At 41.0% G+C, this 13,580-nt stretch overlaps 1 protein-coding gene across 1 annotated transcript in view; it reads left to right on the top strand.

Annotated features, from left to right (window-relative positions):
* The window catches only part of tgfbr3 (transforming growth factor, beta receptor III), a 71,553-nt gene that overhangs the window by 21,455 nt on the left and 36,518 nt on the right, over nucleotides 1-13,580 (top strand). Inside the window, exon 3 of the mRNA XM_035175941.2 lies at nucleotides 1,660-1,847. Within this exon, the coding sequence (XP_035031832.1) occupies nucleotides 1,660-1,847 (188 nt within the window). The remainder of the gene's footprint in view (nucleotides 1-1,659; nucleotides 1,848-13,580) is intronic.

Raw genomic sequence — 13,580 nt, 5'->3', positions numbered from 1 at the left:
TGTCTGTAACATACTTTGGTCAAAATACCACAAGGATCATTTCAAACAGCACCCTTTTTACCCTGTATAAAACAGCCCTCCACAGAGTGACCTGTTTTGAGTGCCTGTTCCTTCCTTTAAATGCTAATGAGCCAGCTCCCCCCTCCCCCCTCTCCCCCCATGATTTTAAACGATATAAATTACATATTTTATATGATATAAATTATCAAATATGCATCCCATACTTTGTATTCCCCTTCTGTTGTCCTGGAGTTTTAATTTTCAAGACCATGTAGGGAGACTTCCAGTTCCTTGTTACGACACAAAACCCAGGAAGCGCAATCGAGTCGCTCAAGCATGACGTTTCTGACTTAGAGGAACTATAACAAAACGCGCGAGTGTTTTTTCCCCAGAGTTTTTGGGTTGGTAGACATGCCAGATACCCACATTAACGTGTAGAAGCACTAACAAAGTGGAATTTGCATGCTATGTCCCCTTTAATCATAGCATTGCAAAAGTGTTGTGTGGTGTTTGACCATTTTTCAAACCTTCATTTCTCAGCCAATAAAACTGATAGAAACATGAAATAAGAACAATGTGAGAACTTCAAACTTTTTTAAAATTTTCTGTTTGAATCAATTTATTTTTGCATTGTTAATTGGTTATTTATGTTGATGGGGATTGGGGCTGAGGCAATGATTTACAATAAAAACTTGAGTTTTGAATCACTTGAGACTATTCATCACACTTCCTGTAATTCTTTATCAAACCTGAAAAGGCTTCATGCAACTTTTTTTTCACATATGTAGTAAAACACCCCAATGTACCAATCTCATACGTCTGCTCAAACTGTTTTGATTGTTCAGTGAGGTGCCCTATACGGTATCACTTTCTTCATACTGTCCATTGATGCAGCTCCTCTTTTCTGTCTCTGAAACACGCAAGAAAAACTCACAAAAAACCTACATCATACACTGAAGAAAAGAGAAAAACTAAAAAAGCATTATGTGTCCTCCTTAAAACATCATCAAAGGCAGTGTTCAAATATTCAAGCAAGTCCACCATCACCAACACCATGCATCAATAAGAATAGCACTATAAATGGTTAAATGTTAAATGTTAATACTTAAAGGTTCAGTGTGTAGAATTCAGTGACATCTAGTGGTGAAGTTGCATGTTGCAGCTGAATACCCCTCACCTCAACCTCCCCTTCCAAATCAATCAAAGAGAACCTGTGGTCACCTTCAGTTGTCATAAAAACTCAAAAGGTGTTTAGTTTGTCCAGTCTGGGCTACTGTAAAAATAGATGGCGGCCTCCGTAGAGAGGACCCGCTCCCGATGTAAATATAGAGTATTGAAATATAAAGGGCCCATTCTAGGGTAAAGAAAACAATTTGTACAATTTAGATGGAACACACTAGTGCAACCATCACTAGGATTATTTTATTTTCAATTTCTGCAAACAGATCCCTTTCACCTATATCTAACACACTGAAGCTTTAACTACATGTCCTTATCTGTTTTAACCCTGAGTTCTTTTCTGGATTACATCATTGTGGCAATGGGACATCACCATGTACACTAAGTGCTCATACAAGCTTTCAATAAATAAGTGAAATCACTTATTTATTAACTTACTAACTAACTAATTTACATGATTGTTGTTTTTCATCACCGCAGGTCCGTTGTTCCGCAGCCCATGTGAGCTGCTGCCGGTGGGGATGGCACACCCGGTGCAGGCCATGCTGAAGAGCTTCACTGCCCTGTCAGGCTGTGCAAGCAGGGGCACTACCAGCCTCCCTCAGGAGGTCCACATCATCAACCTGAGAGGACACGCTCCAGAGGGACCAGACAACACCCCGGCAGAAGTGAGTCATCTCTGGTGAAACACACAGGGTCTGATCTACTTTGCGCATGTAAAGACGTGTGTAAACTAGATTCCACCCGCAAAAAAACATACAAGCTGATATACTTATGGTGCACACTGAGGATTTCGTGCAGAATAACACGCTCTGTCCTTTTAGTACGTTTGCCTTAATGAATATACAATATCGGGCTTTTCTACCCGAGTGCGCACAATATTGGGAGGAGTAAATGCAAATACTTTAATTTAGCATACGCAATGTGATTTACAAAGCCTGAAAATAATTGCGGTGGTTGTGACTGCATCTATATGTAGTATGTTTGAAAGGTAGGTGCTAATCGCCACAGCATTACGCACAGATGGCTGCAGTTATTGTGGTGAGGAGGAGACGGCATGGAAGAAGACGGAGAGAACAGGTTTTTTCTGCTCGTTTTAGCATGTTTGGATTGACAGAAGCAAAAATAATCCCTGTCTTGCCGGGCCCTGACGGCCATCGTCACACCAAATACAGCGCTGACCCGCTGCCTGGTGTGTGCTCCGTGTGCACTCCAATGGCCCGAGTGCCGCGCCTGAGCGCTCGTGCCACAGAAAGTGAACTGCACCTGCTGCTAAATATTGGTCAGAGGCATCTCTTCCACCGCCCCCCCACCTGTTTTATCTAGGTTATTTTAATATTTCTGTGCTGTAGCTCAACAACATGTTTGTTTGCCTCTTCCACTAACAGCTCCAATTCCATGGCTTTAAATTTGCTTTGCTCTCTGTAATGCTCAATGGCGGAAACCAGTAACTCACGCAAAACACTCATTTAAATACTACTGCCTCTACCATGTTTGCACCTGTTGTCATTTGCGCAATTATTTTTAGTATATCACCCGCAAAACGCCAACAATCCAAACGTGCGATCTGTTATAATGCACACGCAATTTAGCACTCTGTATATGGGATCTTAGTTGATCAAGCCAATGATGTTGGGCCACTTTTTTCTACCACTATAATTATTTCTACAACAAATGCAGTTAGGACTTGACTTTGAGCCAAAATAGAAAAGCAGAGAATAAACCAATCTTTAATTCCATATTTACTCTTACTAAATTAAATATTAATAAAGCTCTATAGGCAGAGAGTTGTTTAATGTGTTTTCAACATTATCAAAGTGGTCTGCCTTCTCTGCCATCTCATCCACAAGAAACTGTATTCTTCAGCCTGATAAAGAGTGTAAGATCTGCTGCACTCAATGTTCCCACTGCTTTTGTTTGCTCTGTTTTAATCAGTGACTGTGATAAAGGCCGCCAGTCCTTTTCCCCTTTAACTTAGAGGAAGCATCTTGGCCAGAACGAGGGAGTAAAGGCCTTGTCACATTGGAGCTTCTTAACGTGTCCACACAAGTGCTGTTTGCATGGTAGCTGCAGAACGAAGGATCTGTGGTGGTGAAAAACATGTTAGGAACAGAGTCCTGCACCAAGTGAAGTACCTGCGAACAGTGAACTAGCTAGTGGATCACATAAAGACAAAAATGGTAACAGGTAAATATGTTCTCAGTGGCTTTGCTGATTGTAAAAAGTGTCAAAATGTAGTAGATTTGGACAGCAACAAGCTAGGCATGTCATCGCAGAAGAACCCTGTGCAGGTGCTGCGACAATTGATAAGTATTTTCTCACAAACTCAACTCAGCCACCAAAACACGGGCATAAGGAGGTTATAAACAATTTGATGCATGTATGTATGCATATATGTTAAATCCATTTAAACAGAATGGGCCGTGCGTCATACGATAACAGGGTTGGGCAGGCTTGGATTCGATTTTTTATTAATTCAATGCATTTTTTGCTATAACTTCATCCACTAATTATTAAATTCCTTCAAAGTCTTCACAACATATATTACATTATATTGCATAAGTCTTATAAGGCGTAGACATAATGGGCAGCAGTGATTTTAGCTAGTTTTACTCAGGTTAGAACACCATTTCAGTCAACAAAGAGTTATTAAAAGTAAAAAAAAAATTGTTACCAGACTCATTAATTCAACAGTGAGTTCACCCAGTTTATTTAGAAGATATTTTTGCACTTCTATATCTTGTCTTGTAAGTGTCTGCAAATCATTGCTCTCTTTGTGGAGTGGTTTATTCTCAGACACAGGGGGTTCTTTAATAGTTGATAATGCTTCACGTCTAATCAGCTATTATAGCTTCCTCTATTTTGAGCTTTAGGGCTCTGCGTTGCTCTGCGTTGCCTCAGCCTCACTGTCAGCATGGCTCATTGTTGGTCGAATGCAGACATTTGTGTTTCAGAGTTCACCAAAGATGAACCAATTTTATCCAAATTAACTGATTTCTCTGCAAAATATTATTTCATAAGATCATTTTAAAACCCTTGTGGCTTGTCCTTAAAACATCATCGTTTGATGTCAGTGTTGTTGGAGACTTGACAAGGCTCAGTAAAAATGTATTCTTAATTTCAGTCAAAGCTTAACCTCACTGGATTTGCGACCTTTGAGATGGTGAGAAAATAAGACAGTAATAAGTAATTTAAATGTTTCCAACTGCTCACTTGTTCTTGTTTATTGCACTCTTTCAAACTGTCAACATATTAATCTTCCAAAACTCTGAGCTGTTTTTTTAAAAACCACTCCCTGTCTTCAGGTGTTACACGTCATGTCTCATGGCTTGGCTCCGCAAAAGTTCACCATAGTTCGAAGATGAATCACAGGCCCACGGCCTTCGAAAATGCTCTGTCTGTATTTTTTAAACTGTCCCGAGTTCCCATCTCCCTCAGTCACAGCAATGTGAAAAGCAGCATGTATAGACTTGCTATTGCAAATTTTGCTGCTGATGTCGGCTCAAACATTGCCAAGACCGAATATGGCACATCCACGCACATTGTATGTGAATGTGCAGCATCAGCAGGTAAATAGAGAAATATACTGTGGTTTCCGTGGCTGTGCTTGTTCTGGATGTTATTGTTTCTGATATCACAACATGAGACGAAGAATTAGTCTTTGTTGTAGTCTGGCATGTTTACACCACACCGTGTAATGTAGAGGATTTGAAGCAGTTATAGGGCTTTTTAGATATGTCAGATTATGTTCTGCTTGCAGTCTGATAGTTTGTCAGTTGTAGGTTGTGTCAGCGTTGACATTGCAATAGAAGCATTTGCAAAAGACCTTTCCCTGCTTGTTAGTTACTAGCATCATTTCCTTTTATTAGTAATCTCAAACAAAAACAGTGTAACCTAGTTGATAAATTGCCCAATAGATAAGTGCGGTCTGTGGTCTGGTTCCATTTTAATTTTAAGGATTTGAGGTGGTGCACCTATCAGCGCTTAAATCCAAACATATGCTGCTCTGAGTGCACTGTACTCCTGCAGAATACTGGAGTGTCCTTTACCCTGATTCATCTCGCTACAGATATCCCTGTGTCTAGGTGGATTATGATGAGACGCAGAGCGATGTTCACACAAAACAAACCAAAGAGGGTTTTGTCTACACCTGCTTTCAGATAAGACTGTCAGTCTCATGCATTCCAAACCTTCAGGTATTTCTCAGAGCGACTGTCTGAGTTACCTTTTGTGGGACAGATCGCTGAGTTTAAGTTAAAGTCTGACGGTCAGCTGTAAAGTTTTTCGACATAAACACCAAAGATTGTTCTTGTTTTTGAACATGTGTAGACAATCTAATCCATATTTTTGCAGTTGTTAAAGCTGTCCCAACCCATTAAACTGGCTTGCTAAATCTTGTTTTTACTTGCTCTCAGGAGAGCCTTCCGTTGGTAGTGATGAACCAAATAGAGGGTCATAGATACAGTTGACTGACAAAGTCTGTCTGTAAAACTGATTTTCATGCTTTAACCGCCTATTTCATCCAAAGTTAATATTTTGGGTCTTCTGCATAGTTTATTCATCAGGATTTATAACAGAAAGGTATGAGTGCAACAGTGAAGAAAAAGTTTTCTTCTGATTTTGCTACAGTTTAAGGAGCTTAGGACTTTTTTTTTTAGCGTATAACCACAAATTATAGACAGACTGATTCATCGGTTTGCCAATAATATGGGCCTATATCAGCCTTCCACAGACATATCATGTCTGTGTTTATTTTTGCTGAAATAAGTCTGACAGCTGGTATAAAGACTTTTATTCAACAGTATAAACAATGCAAAGAGGTGTCTGAGAAGTTCTATATATTTCTCTTATTATAAAGTTATAACTGTAAAATTTCAAGCCTCAATTACATTTCATTTGTCAAAAGGGTTTGATAACAACATAGGCTGTGGCATTGCCAAAATCTATATATATCTATATATACATATTGGCTGATTGTATCTTACTTCTTAATATCGGTATCAGCATCAGCCCCCAAAATCATGTTGGATGGGCTCCACACAACTCCCAAAGGGGTGCCTGTCAAATTTTCAAAAGAATAATAGACTCTTTAATTCTAAAAATAACCAATCACAGCATTACTGCTTCGAATGAACCCATAATGCCTTTGGTTTGGGTCTGTAGATCTATCTGTGCACATCAGTTGAGTGACTTGTAGGTAAACCTTCACCTATGTGGTCAACTGAGGATTTACACAGAGGAGGCGGAGTCCAGCTGTCTGTTCACTTGCCTACAGCCTTGGCTGCAGAGGGTCACTCAAGCCCTTTCTGGAGATTAGGTGGCCCTGCAGAAGCTCGCCGTGTGAGCAGAGGACTTGCTTGTGATTAGATAAGATCTGCTGAAGGACATTTAGACACTCTCGCCCCAGTCCTTGATGACTTTTCCACCTGAGACATGGACACAGATCGACCTGTTCAGACACATGCAGCCTCCTCCTAAGGGCTTAGCCTTCACCGGGACAACGTTGGAGGGCGCATGGTGCGTCAGACAGTCTCATTGACACAGTCAGCCCCTGATCTTTCATGACAGGAGGAGGTGATAATCCAGTGGAAAAAGGAATTATACCTTGAAACAAAAGAGATTTTAAGCCGTTTAAGACCTTTGCCAGATTTGGGCAAGGCTGCTTTAACCTAAAAGGCTGCGGAATTTTTTTTTATCCTTGACCATTGGGAACCTACAGCAGGAAGTTTGTTCCTAATTTATGAAGAATGTAAAATCAGAGTCAATGAACTTTGGAAAGTATCGCGAAATTCCTGAAAACAAACTTTTTTTTGAAACTCCACAACCTCTATTCTTAAAGAAATATCCCACCGAAAGGCAGCTCTGAAAAGTTTGTAGCTTTTTCATTTGCTATGTAAATGAACTGTCAGTATGGACTCTCAAATATTTTTGGTTGATTCCAATGGCAAGTCAGTGTCATGGTGAAATTATGACACTAGATAAACAATCTTGGAGCATTTCTATTTCTCCTGTGTCCATCGATGCTCAGATCAGTGTATGCTCACAGTGCCGAGCATGTTTTATAGCTGATGAAAAGATGATCTATGGGTCGATGGGTTAAAGATCACCTTAAATTAAAATGATTAAGGCAAATGAGGCTGAGAAATTAAAATAATAACCTCCTTGGCAATAATATTTAATCTAAAATAATTCATTTCCAGTTGCCATTGACAGCAGCTCCGTAATTTTAGCATTTTAATCCATTTTCTTTTGATTGGAAGCATGCAAATGGATTTCACTCCCAGTAATGGGTCTTTTCCCCTGTTTGCCTTGGCACATGTATCCTTTGCTTATTTTCTAAGTCAGCAGCGAGGTGCCTGGTCAGTCTGGGATTATGTAGATTTCCCCCGACTTCTCCTCTTCACCTCTGCCGATGGGGAGGAAGTGGTGTCTGGGCCACAGAACAGACTGTATATGGGTGTTTTGAACGATGGCCTGACGTACAAGAGGAGCCTGTGGCTGGGACACGGGGCTGCTGGAGAACAGGTCGTTCCCCAGTGACCTCTTACTACGTTTCTGCAAAAGAAAAAGCCGCGACCCGGCAGAGGAATAAACCTGCTATTTCACATGGTGTGCATGGACTAATATGGATAAGGGGATCACACGGTCAGTTTCAGACACATTTATCCACACAAATCGTGCAGCTGCGATGTGTGAGGCCTGCTTCACATCTCTTTCACGTCCATATGTGAAAGTCACGGCTCGCAGTTTGTCCATATTTTCAGTGAAGACGTGAGAGCAATGAATTGTTTCCGGCCTGCACCAGTGAACCCATTCTGTACGGGTATTAACTGAGGGGTATGAACTGTTACCCGCAGAAAGAAACGCACAGCTGGACCTGACTCAGAATACACACTTTGGCTCCTGGCCAATCTCCACACCAAAGCTGTGTTATTAAGTGCAACAGAACACCTCAGTAGTGACTGTGCATGACATTTTCAGGGCTCGCAGTCACCATAGAATAACAGACCAGAAGGAGAAAGTATGCTAATTATTCATTTAAGAAGCTACAAGTGCAATAATATTTTGGGTAGTATTCCAGCATGTGTGAGAGCTCATGTCTGCATTCCTGCACAGGTGATGGTAAAGCATCATCTGAGCAGAAATGTCTGACCGTGATTCAAAGACGTCTGATGCTGTACGATTGATCTAAAAAAAACGAATGAATTCAAATGAATGAATAAATCTTTTCTTTTTGTTCTTGATGAATCCATAGAATGAATCACTTTTGAATAGAGGTGCTGCCGATTTATATTAACAGCTAACAACAGCTGTTAGGTTCAACAAGACAAAACGTGTTATTGTTCAGGTCAGTTTTACAAGCTTGAATCACTTTTGTGCAGCTGCCTAACAACTGGTCCAGAATTTAATCACCTGGTTAAACGTCAAAAATCTTCACCAGTGAGCAGCTAATTACTTTCATATTGTTGCTGTAGTGAATCATGATAAAAAAAATCATTAGAAGTCATTGTCATGATAGATTCAGTCTCACGTTAGTGCTGCCTTCACGGTATGCTGAACACTTCATTTTGAAATATGAAATGTCATATCTCTATTTTCAACACTGCGCTCAGTTCATTACACTTCATTATATTTCATTATTTATTTGTTTTACAAATGTTTGCCATTAAACTTTTCAACTAGCATCTTCTACCTAAGATTTATATTGATCTCCATTCAGTTTTTTAAAGCTGATCATGTTTTGAAGAAGAGGTCAAGTGGTTTACCACTTGACCTCTTCTTCCTGACTCAAATGAGTAAGCAACTATTTGATTGATTGCGATGAAGTTTGGCACAGACACTGGCCGAGGATGAATTTTAACAACTTCAGTAATGCATTTACTTTCACTTCTTTCAACACCATGACAAATCTAGTTTGTCCAATACTTTGATTTAAGGCAATTAAAGATATTTAACCATATGCATTAGCTATGTGTTTTGTGCTAACTAGCAAAAGTTAGCTAACTAAGACGAGGAATGTCTTAAACATTATACCTGTTTAATAGCAGGTTTGTATGTCAGTGTGAGCTTGTTAGCAGGTCAAATTTTGCGTTAAGTGTATAGTGCAGCCAACTTTTCTGTAGAACCTACGAACTGTGAGAGACCGATATAGTTAAAATAGAATTTGTTTAAGAGAAGAGACAATTAATCTATTATTATATTAAACAAGATGCAATGGCTGACAAGCTAGCTCTGCACTGATCTATTTATGTGAAAAAGACTATTGTCGATGTTGTGTCATTTATATATAGACATTCATAACCACCTCACGCAGTACTCACTGACCAGTTAGACCAATTCATGAGCTGGCTTTATATTTATATGTCTACTTTATGATTTCAAACAAAACACTCTTTCTTTTTTTCATCATATTCTGGCTTTTCACTTAACATTTCTTTCAGACAGTGGGCTGTGGGTTTCAATGACCGCTCACCTGGACAATAACTTTTTTTTCTTAAGTGTTATTCACATTTGTCTGAAATGTGATGGATTCCTCAGCTTCAGCTGTCTCGATCAAAGTAGTAGAAGCCTGTGTTTTTTCTCTACTATATGTGGGCCTCTGAAGAGAAACAGACCAGATTGGAAAGGCAGTAACCTCGGATTGGTCGAGTAAACGGACTATTGGTTGGGCTGTCCAGTCGAAGTAAAGTCTGTAGTGCCAGGTCGAGTCTGTGTGTTTCAGAAGTCAGTGATTTCCTCTAATAATGACAGAATCATTTTCACATTTTCTCAAAATTCAATTATGCTTTATAAAGATCTAATCTTGTAGAGTGAGAAAACAAATGAGGGTTACATTCAGAGTGAACTGTGTCGCAGACTACTACCTCTTGGGATTTGGAGGCAAAATATCTTTTCGCAGGTTGACTATTGACCTGGAGGTGTTGGTGTTTTGCCACTGAAGCTCTACCAAAACAATGACCTCATTCTGGTCTGTTCTTTTCTTTTCCCCTTGCTCTGGTTTGACGGTGAAGGTATCAAGTTTGAACATTTTTCCACATGTTCCCCTCCGTCACATGCTAAAAGGGGCCTTTTGCACCCTGATAACAACCCCTACAACATGTGCTTTGATGAGGAGCTTGGCATTTCGGCAGACGCCTTGTTCCCAAGATGCTTCAAATCTGAGAACAAAAATAAGCAACTCAAAAAGGGAGGCCTGTCGGGGCATACAGTCGGTTGATAGGGTGGAAAATAATCAAAAGTGGGCCAGTGATATCGCGACACGGCCATCTTTCTCTAATCAGTTTACCAGAGGCGGACATCAAACAAAGCCACTGGCTCTGAATCTGGGTGAGGCAGAGCAGAGGATTGTTTTATCAGCTGGAATTCGCAGATATCTTTCGACTGTGCGAGTGACAAGCTGGAGGGGCTCACCAGGCACAAACAGTTGGCGTGAGATACGACTTGCACACTCGGGCTGAATTCTCTCCCAGGAATTTTCCTGATGCGAGTGCATTTTATGATGAAGGTAGAGGGATGTAAATGCATTGAATTGAAATCTGAATTCTCTCTCTTACTCTCACTGTTAAATGTAAATATAAACTATAAAGATACTGTTGAGCCAATAGCCTACATATGCATTTTCCCAATTTTTTGGGGAGCTGACATATTGTTTGTTAACAGTTTTTACTTTCCACAACATTCAACATAGGCTACTAGTTTCACAAATGGAAGTCATCGACTGTATACAAAGATGGACGAAATGACAGCTCTCCAAAAGTGAGGCCAAAACGTCTTGATCGCCACCTGGTGGCTGGCTGCTGTATAGTTCATGAATCCCATCTCCTCTATTTTCATTACCTATTCACACACACATTACTTCAAATTACAGCACTAAGTCACCATCTAACAATATTAACTAAAGATGACAAAATATATTTTCTGAGATTTTTTTAAGTATACAATGTGCTTGAACAGGGAGCAATTTTGCTCAAAGCTGTAGAGCTAACAGTAAACAAGGAATGACTCCTTGATCTGCCAATGCAAAGCGGATACTGATTTTCCAACTTTTTTCTTTTTAGCTTAAATCTAATCAGTGTAATCTTGGCCTGCCCTCCTGCCCTCGGCCTCACTGCTGTGTTATTTTCTTCTGCATGTCCTGCAAATCTGCCATATCACTCAAAGATTACTATCCAGAGGCCCGGTCTCACTGTGATGTCTTTTCAAGCTGATTTCTTGCAGAGCGGTGTTGAGCTGGAGTGCAGGCCGATTAGCATCAGAGTTCAGGTAGCATCCCCATCTGCTCAAATATGTGGGTGCCACTGATAAGAGCCTTCAACAGGTTTTGGGCTGCCTCCCCTCTGTCACTGAGCTCCTTTGCCCTGGCTCCCATTCTATCTTACACCCTCAGTGATCCAGAAAGGACCAAGATCCAGACAGACAAGGCACACGCACATAGACACACATCAGATAGCAGCCTATGATTGGTCCCAGGCTGTGCGACCATGTAGTTCTTAGCCAGCCTTCTTTGTTTTCAGGTTTTGCAGAGCTCTGAGGATCACCTTGCAGCAGTTTGTCTGCACAGTTTAGAGTGTTAAACATGTTTTTATTCTAATCTTTGATATTAATCTGTATTAATTTACGAATATTCAGTTGAATTGTTATTCAGACACTGCTCAGTATGTCTCTATTTCATGCCATGCAATACCATGTGCAGTCTTTCTTGCTTGAGTTCATTATTATTTCCTGGGAAAGAGATTAGTCTTACTTTTTGTCTGATTAAAGGATGTTTTGGGTTTTCTCTGAATCGTCAGGGATCATCAGGCAGTTAATCAACTCTGTCAATAAAAGAAACTCCCTTTTCCTGCAAGGACACGGAGTCGCGCTGATACCGAGTGTGCCCGCTGCTTACACCTCTGGAAACAGTATTCGTATATGAAGGCATCACATCACAGTGTTTATGGGTGTCGCCCATTACAATTTACAGTGTCACAGGTATTTAAATCTAAATCCAACTATGCGGCTGTGTTCTTGAGTAAAGGCTTGTGAGTGATTTGTATTGTGGGTTTTCACTCCAGTTGGCCCTCTGTTTGTTGTTGGAGCTGATTTAAAGCTCCACGTTGAAGCCGTGCTTTTTTTTTTTACACTTCCATTGTTTACACTTGCTACCACCACTAATGGTATGCCCTGTGACGGGCCTTGCTTATCCTGCTACAGCTGTCGTCCCTTGTGTGGGGTTTAATTTCAGTAATGTGATAGGTCTAGACAAGCCTCCATCCCTGGCTGCTGGCAAATGTGCTCCTTAACTGTAATGTACACTAGTCCCCAAATCTCTATGCCAGCCTCCTGATAATCAATCAGGCGTGGCCTCCCATCCCCAGCAGACTCCCCCACTCTGGGTGCTTTGATGCCTGGTGCCTCTGCACCTCTTCTCTCCACACCCTGCGTCTGTGAAAGCCTCTGCTGCCAGTCTCACACAACCTCATTAAGGCAGCTCCACGGCCAGAGATGCACATCGGCTGCTGTTGACTCTGCGTCATTGCTTGTATTGTGCAACCCAGCATAGCACCTTCACCTGTACCAGAGGATCAGTCAGCGCAGGTGATCGAGAGCTGTTAGCGGATTGATCCTCAGGTTTAATAGGCAGCGGCAGAGCTGCCTCCAAGAGACGCACAGAGGACTTAGACACTCAGGACACTGATCACAGAGACACACAAGAGACACACACAGGAGGAGAGACAGAACTGCAAAGCTGAAGAAGTTTACGTTGAGGTTGATTTATGTTTGCTCACGTGTGTGTGTGTGTGTGTGTGTGTGTGTGTGTGTGTGTGTGTGTGTGTGTGTGTGTGTGTGTGTGTGTGTGTGTGTGTGTGCGACACCTTTTTATCTGGCTTTTGTGGGAGAGCCCAGTGGTACGGTCAACTGCCACAGTATTATTACCGTTAACCCGCAAATTAACGCACTTTTCCCTTTTTTCGCCCCTCTGCGTCTCTTGGCACTTTCTCCCCCCTCCTCGTACTCTTCCTTTCTGTTTATGTGTTTGCAGGTGACTCACGTCTTTTGGAAATGTTTCTGTCTGGTTTTAGAATTCTTCATCTTTTACAACTCTCTCCCTCACTCTCATTCTTTTTTTTTCTTCTGCCTCCCTCTTCCATTCTCAAAGCCAGGGCCTCAAAGCCAAGCCAGGTATGACTATATCTTGGTTGTTGTTATTCTCAGAGGAGCGATGCATGCACTTTTTCCAGAGTTTGGACAAAAAAGGTGGGGGAAGCAAAAAAAGAAAAGAAAAGAGACTCTGATGTGTTTGTTAGGATCACGTCCATTTTGCCTCACAGATTACTGTTGCCTCACAGTAATTTCTTCCACTTCCATGTCTCTGAGGGACTGTTTAATGATTTTTCACAGCATTTTCATGGAGCACAACA

This window comes from Hippoglossus stenolepis, chromosome 14 (genome assembly GCF_022539355.2).
Source record: "Hippoglossus stenolepis isolate QCI-W04-F060 chromosome 14, HSTE1.2, whole genome shotgun sequence".
NCBI classification, from domain to species: domain Eukaryota; kingdom Metazoa; phylum Chordata; class Actinopteri; order Pleuronectiformes; family Pleuronectidae; genus Hippoglossus; species Hippoglossus stenolepis.
Note: the sequence above shows the minus strand (reverse complement) of the source record. Positions and strands in the feature narration are given on the sequence as shown.